This window comes from Serpula lacrymans (genome assembly GCF_000218685.1).
Source record: "Serpula lacrymans var. lacrymans S7.9 unplaced genomic scaffold SERLAscaffold_8, whole genome shotgun sequence".
In the NCBI taxonomy this organism is placed as follows: domain Eukaryota; kingdom Fungi; phylum Basidiomycota; class Agaricomycetes; order Boletales; family Serpulaceae; genus Serpula; species Serpula lacrymans.
In genome coordinates, this window is record NW_006763297.1 from 936,092 (window position 1) to 954,672 (window position 18,581).

General features: G+C 46.1%; 6 protein-coding genes across 6 annotated transcripts; 2 read left to right on the plus strand and 4 right to left on the minus strand.

Annotated features, from left to right (window-relative positions):
* Window positions 1-489: 489 nt before the first annotated feature.
* SERLADRAFT_469826 (uncharacterized protein) lies at window positions 490-3,061 on the minus strand (the record flags this gene model as incomplete). Its single annotated transcript, XM_007319361.1, has 7 exons — window positions 490-998; window positions 1,058-1,683; window positions 1,752-1,981; window positions 2,048-2,116; window positions 2,190-2,495; window positions 2,562-2,846; window positions 2,914-3,061. The coding sequence occupies 5 exons, from the start codon at window positions 2,414-2,416 to the stop codon at window positions 732-734; spliced, it is 1,419 nt and encodes a 472-aa protein (XP_007319423.1).
* Window positions 3,062-4,468: 1,407 nt separating this feature from the next.
* On the plus strand, window positions 4,469-6,667 carry SERLADRAFT_416051 (uncharacterized protein; the record flags this gene model as incomplete). The annotated part of the gene is made up of 5 exons (XM_007319362.1): window positions 4,469-4,767; window positions 4,832-5,109; window positions 5,195-5,429; window positions 5,485-5,810; window positions 5,860-6,667. 5 exons carry the CDS (start codon window positions 4,698-4,700, stop codon window positions 6,568-6,570), a joined length of 1,620 nt encoding a protein of 539 aa, XP_007319424.1.
* Window positions 6,668-6,846: 179 nt separating this feature from the next.
* SERLADRAFT_469833 (uncharacterized protein) lies at window positions 6,847-9,579 on the plus strand (the record flags this gene model as incomplete). Its single annotated transcript, XM_007319363.1, has 9 exons — window positions 6,847-7,039; window positions 7,104-7,148; window positions 7,220-7,474; window positions 7,538-7,778; window positions 7,895-7,964; window positions 8,018-8,174; window positions 8,226-8,456; window positions 8,515-8,623; window positions 8,675-9,579. The coding sequence occupies 9 exons, from the start codon at window positions 6,945-6,947 to the stop codon at window positions 8,792-8,794; spliced, it is 1,323 nt and encodes a 440-aa protein (XP_007319425.1).
* A 519-nt stretch (window positions 9,580-10,098) lies between these two features.
* SERLADRAFT_391921 (uncharacterized protein) lies at window positions 10,099-10,617 on the minus strand (the record flags this gene model as incomplete). Its single annotated transcript, XM_007319364.1, has 1 exon — window positions 10,099-10,617. One exon carries the CDS (start codon window positions 10,486-10,488, stop codon window positions 10,288-10,290), a length of 201 nt encoding a protein of 66 aa, XP_007319426.1.
* Window positions 10,618-11,987: 1,370 nt separating this feature from the next.
* SERLADRAFT_469841 (uncharacterized protein) lies at window positions 11,988-14,188 on the minus strand (the record flags this gene model as incomplete). Its single annotated transcript, XM_007319365.1, has 6 exons — window positions 11,988-12,677; window positions 12,733-13,213; window positions 13,266-13,374; window positions 13,432-13,627; window positions 13,689-14,032; window positions 14,099-14,188. 4 exons carry the CDS (start codon window positions 14,021-14,023, stop codon window positions 12,816-12,818), a joined length of 1,038 nt encoding a protein of 345 aa, XP_007319427.1.
* A 115-nt stretch (window positions 14,189-14,303) lies between these two features.
* On the minus strand, window positions 14,304-16,734 carry SERLADRAFT_469850 (uncharacterized protein; the record flags this gene model as incomplete). The annotated part of the gene is made up of 10 exons (XM_007319366.1): window positions 14,304-14,480; window positions 14,546-14,733; window positions 14,785-15,310; window positions 15,361-15,460; window positions 15,524-15,549; window positions 15,597-15,844; window positions 15,902-15,958; window positions 16,012-16,162; window positions 16,213-16,333; window positions 16,390-16,734. 8 exons carry the CDS (start codon window positions 16,651-16,653, stop codon window positions 15,141-15,143), a joined length of 1,137 nt encoding a protein of 378 aa, XP_007319428.1.
* Window positions 16,735-18,581: the final 1,847 nt, after the last annotated feature.

Here is an 18,581-nt window from a genome sequence, read left to right on the forward strand (position 1 = left end):
TTGGAAAGTTTTTGACGTTTTTTCGGAGGGACTAGCGTATATCCTAGGTGTTGTGTAATAATCGCCTGGGTGGAGTCGAGGGCATGATCTTCTATGAGCAAGGCCTGAGAAGCTTAAGATACGAGCGAATCAGCATTGGCCGCAACCAGTTTGCAGTGTTCGCATTCGATGTCATGATATCTGTGGGTCTCAATTGCAAGCGCTCAGTGCTCAAGATTGAGGAGCTTCAACGGCAATTCCAAATTGTGCAGCGTGTGGTCAGCGTGTCGCAGTTAGAGCGAAGAACACGAAAGTGGGTGCGTAAACATGATAGAACTGTCTGTAATGCTGGTGTTGCATCGTGAAACCGTGGGCCCAAGTTGGCTTACACTTACCCTATTGATCAAAGTACTGTCCTGGACCAAACTCGCCTCTTATTTAGAAATAACCTAAGTGCGTTTCATCTGTAGCGGTTCATTAAGCGACAGGTTCGCCAAGTGAATGCAAGCAAAATGTTAAGAGGTCGATATGTGCTACGTGACATCGTAACTTGGAGAACGCGGCAACATCTAGACATGAATAGCATGATACGAATATTAGCCAAGTTATAGCAAAGAGCCTCAGGTCAGCACTATATCGCCTGAAAGTAATGAATAGAAAGACTGTCAGGCTGTCCATCATTGGCCATCGCGCGGGCTTACAAGAACCCACACACTTCGAGTCGTTGCAACCACTGACTCGGGCTATGATGTCTATACTCTTGTTCCTTCAAGTTCACCCATGTTAGCATTCCATCTGTCTACCTTCCTCGTCGCTACGACATTTCCCCTCCGCACCGTGGTGCGAGAAAAGGCAGGGTTCAAAATTGCTGACTGCCATCTCCGTGTCTCGTGCACTATGATAAAATCTGCATATTCGCCGGGCTGTGGAACAAGATCCAGATCGCCACGGTCATCCTTCTGCTGGTTAATATTGAAGACTATGCCAATGGCTTCCTTGGACGAAATGGTGACAGCACGCTGACAGCATAGAACCCAATGGTTAACGGATATACCTGTAACCACATAATGAAACCTACCAGCAGTGCCATCCAGTCGATTTCTGCACCGACTTGGAACATTCCTACTCCAAGGCTCGCCAACGTGAGTGGATCAAGAGATCCTTGAGGTGTAAAAGCATTCTCAACATTATTCACGCTCATTGCGATATGTACACCATAGATACGCCACAAGCGAGAGACGTCAAGGGAGCGGGAAGCAGTGGTGGCTCCTCGCATCATATACATATCGCTTTGAGGGAGTCCAACAAGCGCGAGTGGTAGTTCCTTCATGTCTATAGCTAACCGGTGCCATTCTTCCTCGCGCAGCAGTCCAAGGCGCGTTGCGTGCCCAACGGTTACACATTTGCTTGACGCCGCGCGTGTCCATCCACGCGCTCGCATCTCCGCAATGACAGTCCATATAAGTGGCTGAGTGGAAGGATCGAGATTGTAGTCAAGATGAAAATCTGCATGTAGGGAATGCAATTGAGCGAGGTCGAAGATGAGTCTGATATTTTGCAGTGTCTGTGCGGTTGTTGGCTCGAAGTAAGGAGCGGAGCCTACAACACTGACACCTGAGCGAGCTGCTGCTGCCACAAGAAGATGATAGTTTGGACCAGGAGAAGTTGCTTCAGCATCTGAGAAGAGAGGTTCTTGCGCGAACACTGTGAGCAGACCGTAACCAACATTAAACAATCCATGTACAAAAGCTAGGCAATGGTATGGGACCAACCTGCAATTTGAATATCGCAAACAGTGGCCCATTCTTCTGCGAGCCTCAGACCAACGTTCAGACATTCAAATTCTACTGTAGCATCAACTTCAACATGTGCGCGCATGGCCGTGACACCTGCCTCTACACTCTCACGGATTAAGCGCGCTGCACGATCATACAGGTCGCCCAAATGTAGCGGGAAAGCGGCCTTGGCTTTATTGGTGACTTGTAGCGCTTCTTTCAATGATCTATGTATCATCGTATCCGGTTCACATATATTGAACATGACTCTGACATGGCAAATTGAGACATACCCCGAAGCTAGTTGATCACATTGATCAAGAATGAAACACTTGTCAAGGTGTATGTGGGAATGGCAAAGGCTGAAGAGAGAGCGGCGTCAGTGAATGATAAACCAGACCCATATAATACAGCAAAGAGCCATTGAACACGCACGACGGAAGCAAGACTCCACCTCGCCCATCTATCACATCACCCAGCCATTCTTTCGAGCCTTCCCAACCGTTTTCTGCAGGAGAAATTCTGTGCACGCGCCCTTGCTGGCAAATAACGTTCCACAATTGCTTGGAAGATTCTGGATCGGAGTGGGCCAAGTGAACGTTTGTCACCACGCTCGTTTTGCCTTCAGATTGAGCTGAATGCGACAGACTGGATGATTTCATAGTACGCTTGTCAAGCGAATTTGACAATGTCCACCGAAATCCGAACGGGATTACTGCAAGTCCGCTCCAGTGAACAGGGCTCAATTAAAGTAGGTGAAAGTGCTATCAGCGACCTGAACGATGTGAGAGCAGGCAAAACACGCACACATCATTGTTTCTATACTGGGTCCAAAACCTCGGCGCGGAATACCACCGAAAGTTGTGAACGTCACTTCCTGATAGGTGTCCCCCACGCTCCAAATAATATAGTACACAACTAACTAGCCCTTACCCATCCCGTTATAGGCCTATGATTTAAAATCGAAACATGCAGGTTTCCGCAAATTCAATTGTCTGTTGAATACACACTAAAATGCCTTCTCTTATCCTTCCTTCACATTAGGAAATTTGAAGCTTGGCCTTGCAGCGAACCCATATGCATTCACGGTGCCTAGCGAAAGGTCCATCAGTTTCGAGAATACAACTCAGACGTTGTGCCTTAGTTGAAGATGACATACTTTTGTTATTATTGGAGGAAATCCGATCTGGTCTTGCGAGGTGCGAAGATTGCCTCGGATCTCTCGCGGAGTGCTAAGGGCAGTGAAGAAAACACCATATCCTTTGTCACTTTAGTCCACCCGGGTGTGACCCTAATAGCAATACTCTGACCTTCTACACGTGCTTAAGCGGTAATCTGTAAATAGTTATAGTAAGCAAACGAATGACGCACCCTACGGCACCGGTCTTCTCATACTTGTTTGTGCAGCTTTCCGATGAACTGGCAACGAAGCAATTGAATGAATATTTGTCAAAAGAGATTAGGTACATATAGACAGATCTCATATATCAACGACGAGACACGATAGCGAAAAAGCATACCAATCCGTGGTAACAGCTTCCATGCGAGCCGTAGTTGGTCCTAAATGGTCACTTTTAAACCCACGGGTCTGGTAATATACCGGGTTCTAAAGTACATATGTCAATAGTGATTTTCCTGTGCATTACAAAGTCGATGTGCCAATCAGTCAAAAAAGGGTTACATTACACTACACAGAAACGTACCTGTGAAAAGGTCCCAGACTCATCACAGGAAGATCGTTTGGAGAGGCTGTCTGCGATGAGCTTGGAGTTGACCTAGAGAAAACTAAACGCGTCGGTCAACAGTAAAATTGCGCATTGCGCGGTTCCTGCATTTACTGGGGCGAGATATGCACCATAAAGTCGGTGAAAGAACCTGTAGGTTCTTCTGGAGGCAAAGACCCCTTGGTACAGTCGTCAACGAATCGTGTCGAGTTTATAGTAGGGTAAGGAGGTGAACTTCGCATTAGAACGCCTGAGGTCAACTTTAAGGACTCCGTGTCTACAGCTCCATTCCTAAGTTCCGGTAACCATTGAGATTATGCGTGATGTCTGGTGCAGCTTCCTAGCTAATTTTTTGGAGCATACGAATAAGTCCTTGTGCTCGTAAGAAAATTTAAATTAAACTGACCAACCTTAAGAAACTCGGTTACTGACATGCATAACGATCATTGCGCAGACCAGTACTACTATTAGTCACAACCTGTCGCTGAGACTTGCTGTGAGTGGACTAGTATGTTTTGTGCCCTTTATCAGGTCAATTTGAGCTGGTGTACAGTCGCCAACTGCGTAAAATGAGCTAGGTGACGAGGATTAACTGGTGTTTGAGCCACATGCCTATGTGATGCGCCACGATACGAGAAAGATACATTGTGGGTTATCAAATACACACATACCTCAATGCATACTTACCTCGACGTCAAGTATTTTGGTATCGAAGTAATTTGAGGATATAACCCAGTTCAATTTTGTTGTCTGGCCAGCTTAACGGTATTGTCGTACAATCGCAGTCGAGATGCTTTAGTGCCTCAACAAGGTATGGAGAGGACAAAGGGTTCTGTACTATTTTCCGATTTAATTGACGTTCGTATCGTTTCAAATGTAGCCTTCGCTTTGATCAGTGTCAATGGACGTCCGAGTCAATGTCATCATGAACGGTGAGGCACGTGCACGCGTGCTCTTCAACGAGCGCGTGATCCGACGCGTTTTTACTTTGGTGTTCATTTAAGTAGTCCAAGCCCTTCACTCGAGTGAGCTCAATAAGTTGCAACACCGCGAAAAATCTGTGATTTAAATCGATACTAAACAGACACTGTGGTATCGAATTGCCATATTGTTGCCGAGAAGACAGTATACGACTCGCTGCTTCCACACGCTGACGAAACGAGGTTTGACCCGCGCAGACCCATCTCTTTCACTAACATTCTAAAGAGATCACCATAAGATGGCCTTATCGATTCCTAGACGAATAAATAACTATTGGCTGGAAGATTGTCTAGGATCGGGATACTCAGGTAATGTGAATTCACCTAGTGAATCAGTGTCCACCGTCATCTCCATCTCAATGAAATCACCCAGGATCGATATTTAGAGCATGTCACATATATACAGGACAAAGGGTAGCAATCAAACTTCAAAACGTGGATCACGAGTGTCCAACAAACCGATATGAGCGAGCTTTCTATCCTATGCTACAAGGCGGAGAGGGCATGCCTACTCTATGGGCCGCGGGGGTAGAGGGAATATGGGATTTCCTCGTCATAGATCTGTTGGGACCCAGCTTGGATAGCTTATTCAGGAAGAGCGGGAAGAATAAGATGGATCTTCGAAGTGTATGTAGCATTGCAATACAACTCGTAAGCACGACAACTATCTCAGCATATCCGATCAAGCTGCCCACTCCACTTGATCACTGACCTCCGACTACTGTTTCCATCTTAGATATCGCGATTGCAAATAATGCACACCAGAGGTGTTCTACACCGCGATATTCAACTTGGCAACTGTGCCATCGGACTTTCGGCAAATAATAAGACGATCTACATGATTGATTTTGGATTTTCTAAGCAATATATCGACCCTCATACCCGTCGACATATCCCTGACAGTAAAGCAAAACGGGACTTCTTAGGAAATTACTGGTTTACATCTGTTGGCGTCCATTGTAAAGGCAAGGGTCCGTATTTCCAGTTACCTTGTTCTATGCTGCAGCTTATGATCGTATCACACAGTGCCCTCACGTCGGGACGACCTTGAGGCGGCGGCATTAATGTTAATACATTTGCTTACTCCCGGGGGGCTATCGTGGACACGGAACGGTGTCCCAAAGACTGATGCGCAGCACGACCGGATTAAGCGCGATAAGTTGACCGCACGACCAGAGGATCTATGTCGGGGCATCCCTGCAGAATTTGAGGAATTCCTACGTTACTGTAGGAGATTAAAATTTGCTGATTGTCCCGACTACGACCATTGGAAAGATGAATTCAAAGAGCTTGCAAATGAGCATGGATTTTCTGATATTGATGATTTCGTATGGCCTCCTCCTCCGCCCAAGGTATGATGACAGATTTTAACTTTGCTTAGATAGTGACAGTTATGGACAGGTGAAGTCGCAGATAACAGCTCTCCATCAACCTAAACCAGGCCCAGCACCATATAATAATGCACCCAACATGGAAGAAGTACTCAATGGTCTCGCCAAACTCAATCTCAAGGAGAGACCAGTACTGGGCGATCAGACGAACACGCTTGTTGCACTACGAAAGGAATACGGCGCGTTGCAAAAACCTGTTAAGACAGCCGTGATTGAAATTAGTAGTGACTCGGACGACAGCGCTGATCATCCAACGAACATACCTCCACCCCCGAATCGCTTCAGTAAAGCCACACAGCTCCATAATCTAGCAGCATCAGCACACAAAGCGACAGACAATCGGACTCTATCGATGATTGTCACCGACTTTGTGGCATGCCTGCAATCAACCCGTTCGCGGATGCTCACGAAAGAAGGATTTCAGTTTTTGGACACACTGTACAAGCAGCTGGCCGACCCTTCGGTGTTTGCCGTACCACTGCGGACTTCTCGAACACGCAGTACAAATCAGGATGTGTTCCAGCCTCCAGCACGACATGTGAAGCTAGGAGCTCTTATAACTCTGCGGCGAGAAGTGACTACTGCACCAAATAACAGGGCACTTGCGAAGATGGTAGCTGACTTTGGAACTGTTACGAATAAAAGCAGTGGACGAACCATCACAAAAGATGGCATTGCTTTTCTAGAAGGACTGGCTGAGCGATTGAAAGCACTGAATTAGGGTGGTTCGGTGATAGATACTTACGAGACCGAGCTGTCACAGAGTAGTAGAGAATGGTATTCTGCTCATTATCTTGCTTAACATTTGTACGATCTATCCATACTACTCTTGTTTGTAATCATAATCCCATGGACTTTATACATACTCGGGCTTGGGGATCGTACCATTTACATAAAGCACCAGCAGTAACCCCACCATACCCTGTTCGGTTCAGCCACGTGCATTCGGCTAATACCGGTCTTAATATTTTCCCCCCAATAAATGTTGTCTGTGTACGCGTCAAAAAGGCTTTCGTTCTTTCTCCACTTCCTCTCTTCATTCCACCTTTTAAACGGTTTGATTAGACTAGGACGATTTCCTCGACGACGACGATCATGACGGCTGCGTCGCAGAAAGCAACGACAGTCATAGAACAAAAGCCTGTGGTCATTCCCGACCTCACGATTAAGGACTTGTTGGGGGCAATTCCGTGAGTTTTTGATGTTTGTTCTTCATACTGGCAAGGAAACACTAATACTCTCTTGTACCCTTAGTGCTCATTGTTTCAAGCGCTCTGCTTTCAGGTCTTCGCTCTATATGTACGTTTTTTCCATGGCGCTCGCTATTCTTCTCAGGCTACGTCTGCTGATGCTCTTTTTGACGCCTACAGCGCATGGGACTTGATTGTCATTGGAGGCATTTACAAGGCTGCTACGTTCCTTGATGCATTCATATCTCCCGAGTTCGTGAGTCTCCCCAGCCCTTACCTGTACTCCCTCGCTCGGGTTGGCCTGTGGTCGCTGTACGGCTTCTCCACTGGACTTTTTGCTACCGGTCTATGGGTCATCGCTCATGAATGTGGTCACCAAGCCTTCTCCGAGTCGAAGTTCATTAACAACAGCGTTGGTTGGGTTCTTCATTCTGCGTATGTCGTTTTGTCTTTGTATATCACGTGATTTTAACGCGAGCCTTTTTTTTTGTGGTGAAGGCTTGGGGTTCCTTATCATTCATGGCGCATTACACACGCCAAACACCATGCGTCTACGGCTCATATGACTCAAGATCAGGTCTTCGTGCCTAAAACTCGGTCACAACTCGGCCTTCCTGCTTTCAACCCCACTAAGGAAGACATTCTTGGTGGTAGTATTAGCAACGAAGTTATGAAAGAGCTTTGGGACGCGCTGGGTGACTCGCCTATTGGGGCAACTCTTGGTTGTGCTTCATATTTGGTGAGCTTTTCACTTTCCATTTATATTTTCTGTCACCCGTGAGACATTTGTGTGGGATCAGAAATTTTGTAAACAGATATCATCTCGTTGGGGTTAGTACTGAATATTCTTGACAGCTTGGGGGTTGGCCGGCGTACTTGATAAGAAATGCTTCTGGACAAAAGAGATACCCTTCAGGATCCAATCGTACGTAACCCATAGTCTACCTCTACCTTTGATGGAAGGCTCATGAAATTCAGACTTCAATCCTTCGGCTATTATGTTTGCTCCTCATCAATTCGAGGCTGTCGTCTTGTCCGATATTGGTATTGTGCTATGGTTAGCTGCCGTTATCGGCTCTATATATGTGCATGGCTTCGCGACTGTGTTCCGTCTATATATCGTGCCATACTTCTGGCAAGTATATTTACACTCGATATGTGTTCTACAGCTTATCACATACTTTAGGGTTAACCATTGGCTTGTCTTGATCACCTTCCTGCAGCACACCGACCCCCTTCTCCCGCATTACCGTCCCCCCGAATTCACCTTTCCCCGTGGTGCTCTTGCTACTCTTGACCGTAACCTCTTAGGTGGTTGCGGATCAATCATGGGTTGGTTCGGTGCACATGCTACTCATGGTATCTCCGAAACACACGTTCTTCACCATGTTTCTAGTAAGATTCCTCATTATAATGCGTGAGTGCCATCGATTCCTCTCATTTGAAAGTTGTTAAGTTCATGACTTGGGCTTTAGATGGGAGGCTACGGATGCGTTACGCAAGAGACTTCAACAATCTGGTATTAAATTGCAGGGTGCTCCTGGTGGTTGGCAAGAAGTTTATCGAGTTTTCAGGCAGTGTAAAGTAATTTGTTTTTTGTTTTTTTTCAGTGATGGGTGCTGATATCTTCCTCAGTTCGTGGAAGATGAAGGCAATGTCTTATTTTATAAGAATGCTCAAGGTCTTGCAGCTAGTCGCCCTCTCTTCCCTGATGGCAACGCCAGCGACTCTGGTGTCGAAGTAGATAAAAACTAAGTGTCACCTAGCATTTTCATGCTCGGTAGTTTGGTTTCAAGGTACTATTAGAATTGGTCGTTGAATCGATATATCCTTGGTACGGTCGACAACAGGGGCAGACAAAGTAGCATCACATTTAATTTAGATTGTTCGGAACGGTGTTTTAAGGCCGATTTTTAGGATTCATAGTGGTAACGAGACCTGGTTATTAATGCTCTTCTTCTCACGTATACATGTATGCATCGCAAATTATCGCAAATGAAAAGAAATTGACGAGTTACGTTGACTTGTGTGAAACAATGAAAATTTCTCATTCCTTGTTATCTGCGTTCATCGAGTTGTGTACTTCTTGCTGCCATAGCTGGGCAAACTCGTCGATACCCCGTCCATTACTCAGACTAATGGCTTCGAAGGGTACCATATTATGTTGGTTAGCTGGTGCGTTCCGCATTGCCGCAGGGTGAGTGGCTGAGTCAACAACACGAAGTTGTGGGCGATTGCTGCTCCCTAACTGAGAATTTTGGGCGGTGACGAATAAGGAATTCAGCTCTTCATAGGTGAATAAAAGTGGATCCGTGCGTGGAGCATAAGGGTTGAAATCGAGGATATGGCCTCTGGACAGATCGCGGGTGAGGAGTATGTCAAAGACGTCTACCCGCCGATGTGGTTTTGAGTGGGCAAACATATATACAAAGGAGCAGGGGGATGAATTGCACGAGAGAGAAAGGATTACAGGAGGACGCACAATCTGGACCGCCTATCCATTTATCTGAGATATTCTCCTCCCAAAACCGGTAGATAGTGGATACGATAACCTCCCTTGTCTTCTCCTCGTTCATGAATTCATAGAATTCGTTGTCGCGTTGACAGACGCCTGTAACAAAGGAACATTTTTAGTCCTCCTGAACGGGGGCAAATGATACAAAGCAACAACAGACCTATGAGTCTGCTTTCTCTAACAAAACATCGGACCTCTCGACCGCGATCGATGGGATACCATTTCCTTAACACCAGCTCAAGTTCGTAGGCAGGCCATATATCATGACTCTTTCCTTCACAAGTAATCCCTCCTTCAACCGGTTCTGCTTCGCGACAAACATCGATACATCCGTCAAATACAGCGGCGAGATCAAGATCATGCGAGACGAATGATGAGGATTTGAGGAGGAGGTAGACGTCTGCTGGGGATGTGCATTTGAGCGGATGGAATGTGGACAAGAGCCACGATGCGTCCTGTGATGTAAGTGAATCAAAGGGTAATGAATGATGCGAGGCCAGCAATCGAACCTACTTTTGGCGAAGAGAAATTAAGCTTGGGAAATACGCCTCCGTACTCTTGGATTGCTTGTCTGATACGCAGGTCGATTTCTGGAAATGCAAACCGCGGTACATCACCCTCATCCTCATCTCCGTCCTCACTGTCATCCACAAGCGAGCTCTTTGGGCACCTATTATTCGGTAGCATCAGCACATTTATCACAAACGAACATACAAGAGAAGAAAGGTCCGCCTCACGCGTTCTCAGAGCCTTCTGGGATATATATTCCGTCCGTATCGAGATACACCCGGAAAACATCGCTGAGTGGTCGGATAATGGTCGATTTGATGCTCGATTTCGCAAAAATAGGATACCAGGATGAAAACTGAAAGGCGAGGACCGTGGAGGAGGTCAGGGCGGGGAAAATTGGGTGAGGGGGACCCAGATCTGACATTGTTTCTACGGTTGGTGGAACTGGAAGGCGATGAGTTTATTGTGGCGCTTTCTCTTTTATGGACGGAGGTGAAGGGTTTGTTTTCTTTGGATATCAGTGTATGTGGATTTGTTCCATGCTAGGCACGTCAGGAAACTAGACAAGTATGACACTGCGAGCAATGGCCGAAATCCCCCGTTGCGACAGACACGTGCCAGCCCACGGCATGGAAAAAAGTCGCGCTGATGCCACAAAGTGCGCCAGAGGTGAGGGTGTTAAAATTTACCATGTACGCTACACTTGTCAATCATAGCTGTAAAAATCAAGATGCTGATGTGTGAGACCATTTCATGGAAGGCCAGCAATATTCTATGTGGTGTCCGACTTTCAGCCAAGGTGTCATAGCCGTCATTATCCACATATTCAAGATATGTTTACTATGATGGCAGAGCGCCAAATATATGACTGTCGCACACCGTGAAATGCCACTAACCAGTTTTATGTACTCGCTTTGTATAGCTTTGATTTGTGAAGGCTGACACTGGCCTGGCCACATCATCAGCACCGCTGTGGTTTTCTTTATAGAGCCACCACTGTCGCACACTGCAATAGTCAAACCAGCAATTACATGACCTCACACTTCTCTTTATTGTAACAGAGCCTCGAATAGCAGCCTTTTCAGCCCTTTCATAATCAAACTGTATTACAAGTGTACCAGCCTCGCGGAATTTCTCATGTGTTGAGCAGTGAAAGGATTCTTTGCGCTGATGCATAGCAGACGCGTGGTAGTTAAACCTTCGACTCACTCTGAAAAAGAAAGCACCGAAAGAACCACTCGAAAACAAAACAAAAAACAACAAACGGACGAAATAACAGCAATGAAAGTAGCTACCCGTAACTCCCTTCCGATCTTGAAATATCAGAGACTGCACCGAGGTGGTAGCTACCTGATGACCTCCCTCAACTCCGCGAGCTCACAAGGTCCCATTATCGATATGATCGAGAGGGTACAAAGGTTCTTTCTTCCTCTTTCTCCTGCCCATGACCCATGAGCCACCTTCCGTTCTTACAAAAAGCCAACGTATCCTGTGGTATGTCCCACCAATTTCGCCATCCCACCGCACCCGTTTTATCTGGATCTTCCATACTTATCTAACTACTATGTCTGTGACCTTGGCTAGCGCTCCTGTCATCTTTGCTACCACCTTTGCCGGGATATCCAAGCCATGGGGTAATACTGTTACCACTGTTGGGAATGTAGACCAAGCTTCTATCATGCTCATTGCTGGCGACAAGGATGACACCCGTACGTCATCTTATGTTTTACTGCTCCTTTTCGTTACTAAACCTTAATGATCATGATCAGCATGGCTTCTTCTGAAGTCCCAACACATTGTCATCGTGCAACAGCTCAACGTTCCGGCCGACCCGGTCACTCTTCGACCGATTTTGGGCCATGCAGTAAGGCTAAAATCTAGATTTCCTTCTCATTCATAATCTAAACATGTTTTTAGGTCGCTCGTCAAGGCTCGGTGGTACACTACGAGCGCCAGAACAGAACTTTCCTCATTCACTTTCGTGACGAGGCGCTGTTTTGGTCTTTCCTTTATCATACAACTGCACACTCCAACTCTTCATTGTTCACAACTGGAATGAAAACCAGCACACTTGCCCGTCTTTGGATGACCTTCAACATCCCCTACGATTATCCTGGATCCCTCAGCATCGCCAAATCACCCGAAGTCTCGGATGTCTTTCATGCACCCATTCGCCTCGCTGTTGACTCGCTATCCGTTACAGTCACAGGCTGCATCCTAGAGGCGATCCCTGACGTCTGTGAGCACGAAGGAATCGAACTTTTTGGAGGGGTCTGGCATGTACTATAGTACTTATCTATAATCTAGTGGAATGTGGTACATAAAAATTCGCATATTCTATATATCTGCATGGATTTTTTGCCAGATTGGGCGATCACCCTCAAACGGTGACACAGCAGGCCGTAGGCCCATTCCCATCAAAAACATAAAGACTAATGCGATGGAGAGTAGCGACAAAGGCATTAGGATTGGGTGCGTGCAAGCCCATATAAGCAGCCCAATAGCAAGCCTATAGTAGTGCTCCAATATTATGAGGGATAGCTTGACGTCAGAGATGGATGATGCGTTGCCCATCACATCTCCTGGAATATGAATCATACTACCTGTTCGTAGCTTCTCCAAGACGTGAATAAATACTCAGAGGTCGATGGTAAGCAAATTTTCCTACCGTTAGTGTGATAGCCCCATCAGGGGTTTCCGAAGCCAAACTATATGTCTATAGAAACTGTAGAAGTGATTGAGGAGCCGTGATTAGTTTGTTGAGTGACTTACTGGAGTGTCCTTGGGAGCTATGTAAGGCGCATATTCAAATTCCAAGTCAGGAAGATGAAGACGCGGGACTTCTCTATTCTCGTGATTGCAACGGGACTTCCTATGAGCTTCGAGCAAAAAATCGAGATCAGATCTCAATATATGGAAAATGGACTCCAAATCAGATAATCTTGTTTCATGCAGTGTCCTATCATCGCGTGTGGTAGGCAATTCGTCCCGCAGCACTTCTGATTCCCTAGTCATAGAGGTTTGCTGGTTGGACAAGTTGGATATCTGGTCTTTCATTTCTGACAAATGCTTGCCGAATTCTTCCTGGGTATGCGCTAGAACTCCGAGATCCACTTGCTGTAGACGCATATATAGGTTTTTTAAGGTGGCTGGCCAAAAATAATAATGAGTGTCCAGACTTGAAAACTGCAGACCACGTACTGAATTTTCTGCAAATGAGACGCTCTGACCGCTCTTGATGTTCTCGCAAGTTAGACTGCAGACTACATAGATCACCCTCTAGGTTGGCTACGACAGTGGCATTCTTTGCCTATTCTTCCTCACTTAGAACAACTGATAGAACGGGCACGTCTCAATCACAACTCACCTCATCTCGTACAATGCTCCCCTGTTTCTGCTTTATTGATTCAGTGTCTTCGTTACACTCTAACATCTTTTCTTCGATGTTTCCGATCCAGCTTTCCAAGGCTTTTATTTTTTTCTTCAGATCACAGATTTCTCGCGACTTTACTTGCGCATCCTCGTATACCATCGAGTTCATCATATGGTTCGTGTCACTGGCCCTACGGTTAAGCAAAATAAATCATGATCAGAAAATAAAGACCAGGCGTTTCGAACGCATACCAGTCAGGTGGTAGTGTCGACCCCAACATGATCTTCGCCTGGAGGACAATACGGAGAAGCCTTTCGCACGTTAGCCGAGTTTCGGTCTTGTTGTTCAATGCTGCGATATCAGCGATAGTTTGAGCTTGTAAATCTCTATCGGCGTGTTGATACTTCAGCAAGCTCTCATTATCGATATCACCAGCTTTATGTATCTTTAAACATTCTTGTACGATTTCACCTGCGTGACTGGCAGGGAGTGTGAAGGGACCATCGTCCATAATTTGGCATGCAGGGTGTCGCGTCATCAGCTCTTCTAAGCTGTTTCGAATTGACTGTAGCCTGTCCGGGTCCATCAAATTGTGCTGTGTGACACCCAAAACACGCTTAAGAGTCAATCATAATGAAGAATTGATATTTCGTCATCTTACCTCTGAATCTCGTAGCTTTGGGTGTGTGTTACGCTGAAAGTGCAGCACTAGTAGTAGGATGGGACGAAGATTGATGTCAAGTTGTGGCACAAAGACTTGGAAGCCTCAGCCGCTGAGGCGGCACGTCCGAGTCTGGCACATATTAGTCATGATCACGGCTCTTTCAAAGTTTCCGAATCACTGGCACATCTGCTTGCATGTACCATGACAGAGTACAGCGATCGTTGGATATTTCGAGTCCAGGCACCTCTGCAAAAGAGGAGTGTGACACGGTTGGACCTTCCACCGCCCAGGCATGCATATACAACCGCAACAGGGCCACCGCAAGCGACTGTCCTTCGATCTTTCCGTGCTGCTTCAAGTTCCCCTAATTATAAAAGGTGCAGGTCAATTTCCTTCTAATCACCCATTATTTTCTTGCAGGCTAATATATATAATTCTGTGCAGAATTTTGGAAAATCCTGCAAATCATAAAGAGCAGCATCACAAAGAACTCGTTAATCTTCCAAGGTCGGAACACCCTTATAATTTAATCAGTAGAGGTTGAAAGTGTATTGCCTAGCATCCCGACCACCGGTAATATCGAGGCCAACGAAACAACGCCCACGTCGAGCAACAATCCCGAACTACTGGTGGTGAGTGTGATGTTGACCGGTTGTTTGATTGTCCTTTCTAATTTCGTCAAGGTCTCGTCTCGTAAAACACATAAGTTCAGGGGTGCCGAGGGAGAATATTCCTGGTTCGAGTCAAAATCTTCGGCGTGTGTTGCCATTCCCAACATACGTGGTGTTGAGCGAGGTGATTTGTACATCCATTGGGTAAATAGCAAGTGTCAGGTATGGCGTTGGGATGATGGATGGGTTACAGTGAAAGACGGCCAGCAATTCACCATGGAGTCTGGTTCGACTAGATATCTCGTTATAACGGAAGGTAACCAACCTTCTTTGGTGCAAGAAGGAACTTATAAAAAACAATACAAGCATCGGAATTCGCCCATTCTCCCCAGTTGAATACGTACTATATAGATTGCAGCATAATAGCACTATATACTTGTTTTGTCCTTCCAATACACGAAAAGCCACGACAGGATAAAACCAATAAACAAGAAAATAAACCAGGCAATCCAGTGTGTCCATGACATATTATGATGATCTTGTAGCTGCGCCGGAGGTGATAATAATGTCATCAGCCGAGCTGGGATATTATCACGGTCTGGGTGTAGTGTTAGTGTACTTCCTCATCTATCGACACTGCAGACTGACAGATATCTTGAGCATGCCACAATTGTATATAATGTTTATCGTTTGGCGAGTGTGATCCTGTAGCAATCATAAATCTGTCTCCGCTAGCATCGTAGTGTGCCTAGAGAAACAGGAAAGACTAGGTCAGCTAACAACATTTTAAATAGAGTACTGTGACACGCACGGCGATGGCTTGGATGGTGTCATCATCTTCATCTTTGTTAATTGAGCCGTTACCAGGTAGCCTGAATCCTTACCGGAGTGATGAAGTGTATGTATGAGGTTGCCTGTTTCAATAGCCCATAGCCTAGCTTTCCCCTCGGTGCTTCCGCCTAAGACAGCAAAACCATGATGAGCAAACAAAACGGGGATACATATACCTTTAGATGTAGGCTGATTGAAAGACATGATTGGTGCATCAGAATTCAAGTCATATATATCAAATCCGTTATGAATACTGGAAACTGCCAAATATTGGTGGCGGGGAGAAAGGCTTGTGCTAGCACTACATTGAGCCGAGTTGAGAAATAATAATGATCGTTTAAAAGAGGATGATACGTACACAAGTGTCTTAACGGAAATGAAGTGAAGAATCATGCGCGAAGAAATGTCCCAGAATCTAATAGACGAAGGTTAGAGTTCAAGAAAGCCGCAGGGGGTAGAAACCATTACGCGATTCCATGATGCATGTAAGAAACCAATAAGGTGTTGGGAGAATACTTGGTACGAGCCCAATGCAAAGAGGTGACGATGATTTCATCACTTCTGTTGCTTCCTACGCTAGGTGGCAAATCAAGTTTGGAGACTCGACGCCAATTTGCTCCAATGAATGGCATAAGGGACAGCGTTCGATTAAATGAAAAAAAGACTTACCTCTTTCTCGGAATTCCCAAACATGAACTTCTTTATGGGCACCAGTTGCGACGGTATCGCCCGAGATAGAAATGCATTCAACAGGGTATTGATGGGCAAAATACCCCGTGGCAGTAAGGCTCTGTCCTCACGATGAACAAGGAGACGGCTCTATAGCGTCAAACAGAACAGACATACCTGGTCTATTTCAACGGACAACACCGTCCCATCTTGTAACCCGCATAGTAAACTCTGTTCGGATGGTCCTATCCAGCTGAGAGATAGCACGCCCGCATGTCCAGATACAACATAAAGAAGACGTCCCAGGTCGTAAGACCATATCGAAAGCTTGCCATCTACTCCACCTGCAGCTATGTACGTTCCGTGAGGGCTAAAGGCTAGGCATGTTATGACATTGGAGTGTTCTTGCAGTCGCCAGCGAGGTTTGTATCGAAGGGACATTGTGCCGAATTCGAAACCAAATGATCAACCTATACCTACAGGCCACCATATGCATGGCTCTGCGCATGCGCCACAAGTTGCAAGTCCGCTTGTGTCTGCGATAGCTAGCTCAGGTAGCGCCATGATATTCTGAAATCTCAAACTTCGTCATGGCCCCCTGGTCAATTGCAAGGTTTGCTCACACACTGGTTACAACGTAATTTTATTTTGCATTTACACCACCGTTCTCTCCTGATGAATTGCGCTTCCCTAGACTACATCCACGATCATCCGCCGTTTTCCATGCACACGAACACGATATAGACATGCATGCGGTAAGTCCCCCTCACTATCAAGCAATTCCACGACCACGATACCGAAATCCAGCCCCAAGTACTGAACGAAGTCGAACACACCGAATGTTTGGATATGGCTTTCAGCGTATATGTCATATTTTATCGAAGCAAGTGGGACGAGATTGAGGCCATTTTTGATAGGTGGGCGATGCTTCGACTCCCAAAGTGTTCTCACTTCCCCGTTAACCTGTTCTAAAGGATATGCAGATAGTTTTTCGATATTGTCCTGCCCATCAAGAACACCCCAGACAACGATATTTTTTGGGGCAAGCCCTATCTCGTGTGTCAATTCTTGGGGGATATGGTCGATGGTGATATCCGTGATGACGATTGGCTCCGCCAATGCAATACCCAGTTGAGATGGTGTTTCTTCGACTTTCCAACATGATCCCGCGTGCAAGTCCTCGTTCAACACGATGTCCGGGTTGTGGGTGCACTGTGGAGAGGTGCTGAATGGCCAAAATGATCGTGAGGGACATAATGATGATGATGAGGTTAGGCTTTTTACTACTCGTGCTCCTGCTGACTTCAGAGCAAAATCCTCTTTCCCAACATAGTCTTTTGAGAATTGTATGTATGCGCGGCGAAGCAACTCTTCGCAAGAAACTAACTCAAGTTTCAGGATTGTCTCTTCTAGGTGAGCTAGGCCTTTTCTGTCACTGGCGAGGTCTTCGGACATATTTTCCTGATTGTTCAGCATCGATCCTATCTGGACTTCAAGATTGGCAACGCGCGTCACAGTATCTCGCGACATGTCCTCCAAGGCCTGAATCTGTTCCTCGTAATCCTCTCTAACATCATGCAAGCTCTTGTCCTTCCCGTCGTACACAATCCAAGACAAAGTGGTAAAAGGCAACAGTGATTTCGGAGGGTGCCATACTATCAACGTCGCAGATACTGCGAGGATGAGCCCAAGTATTGCAATTCCAAAATAAAATGATAATTTGCGGGTGGACCGCGTGTGTGCTGGTCTACGTGCTTGAGGATAGGGGTGGAGAATGTGAGCCACTTCGTCATCACTGTCATCGAATCCTCCCGAGTGTGGACTGCGACCGTGGCGCTCTGTCCAATTCCAAATGAAACTATCTGTTATTGCAACTATCAGCGAGGCTCCGATTCTGCATGAGGTATTACACAGAACGTACCGGTCTTGGGCAGGAAACTAGCCATCTGAAAGATCAAGTAGGGATCAGTTTAGCATGAGAGACACTGGGTGCGTGTATCTTACGTACTTTTTGTAAACTCCCTACCCTTCTGAATGGCTCTTCGACTACAAAGCGAGAAGAGGCTACGGCGCTGTCTTGTATCTCTTTGCAACGCTGATGGTCATACATTGCAATTGCAAGGTCAAAGGAGGTCTTAAATTACGATGGGGGGAGCTCACAACAAATTTAAGGGTAGAACTACCAGTGAGAAACTGTGTGTCCCCTCCCCTTTGTTCTGCTCGCGTGCCATCATCGTGATCATCAAGCTAAGGATCATACCAGAGGCCTTAGCCAATCTGACTCCACCGCTTTGTCGGAGTCTATCATGATGGCTTAATACTGCACGCGAGAAACACGTGTAGTTTTCTGACATGATGACTTGATAAGC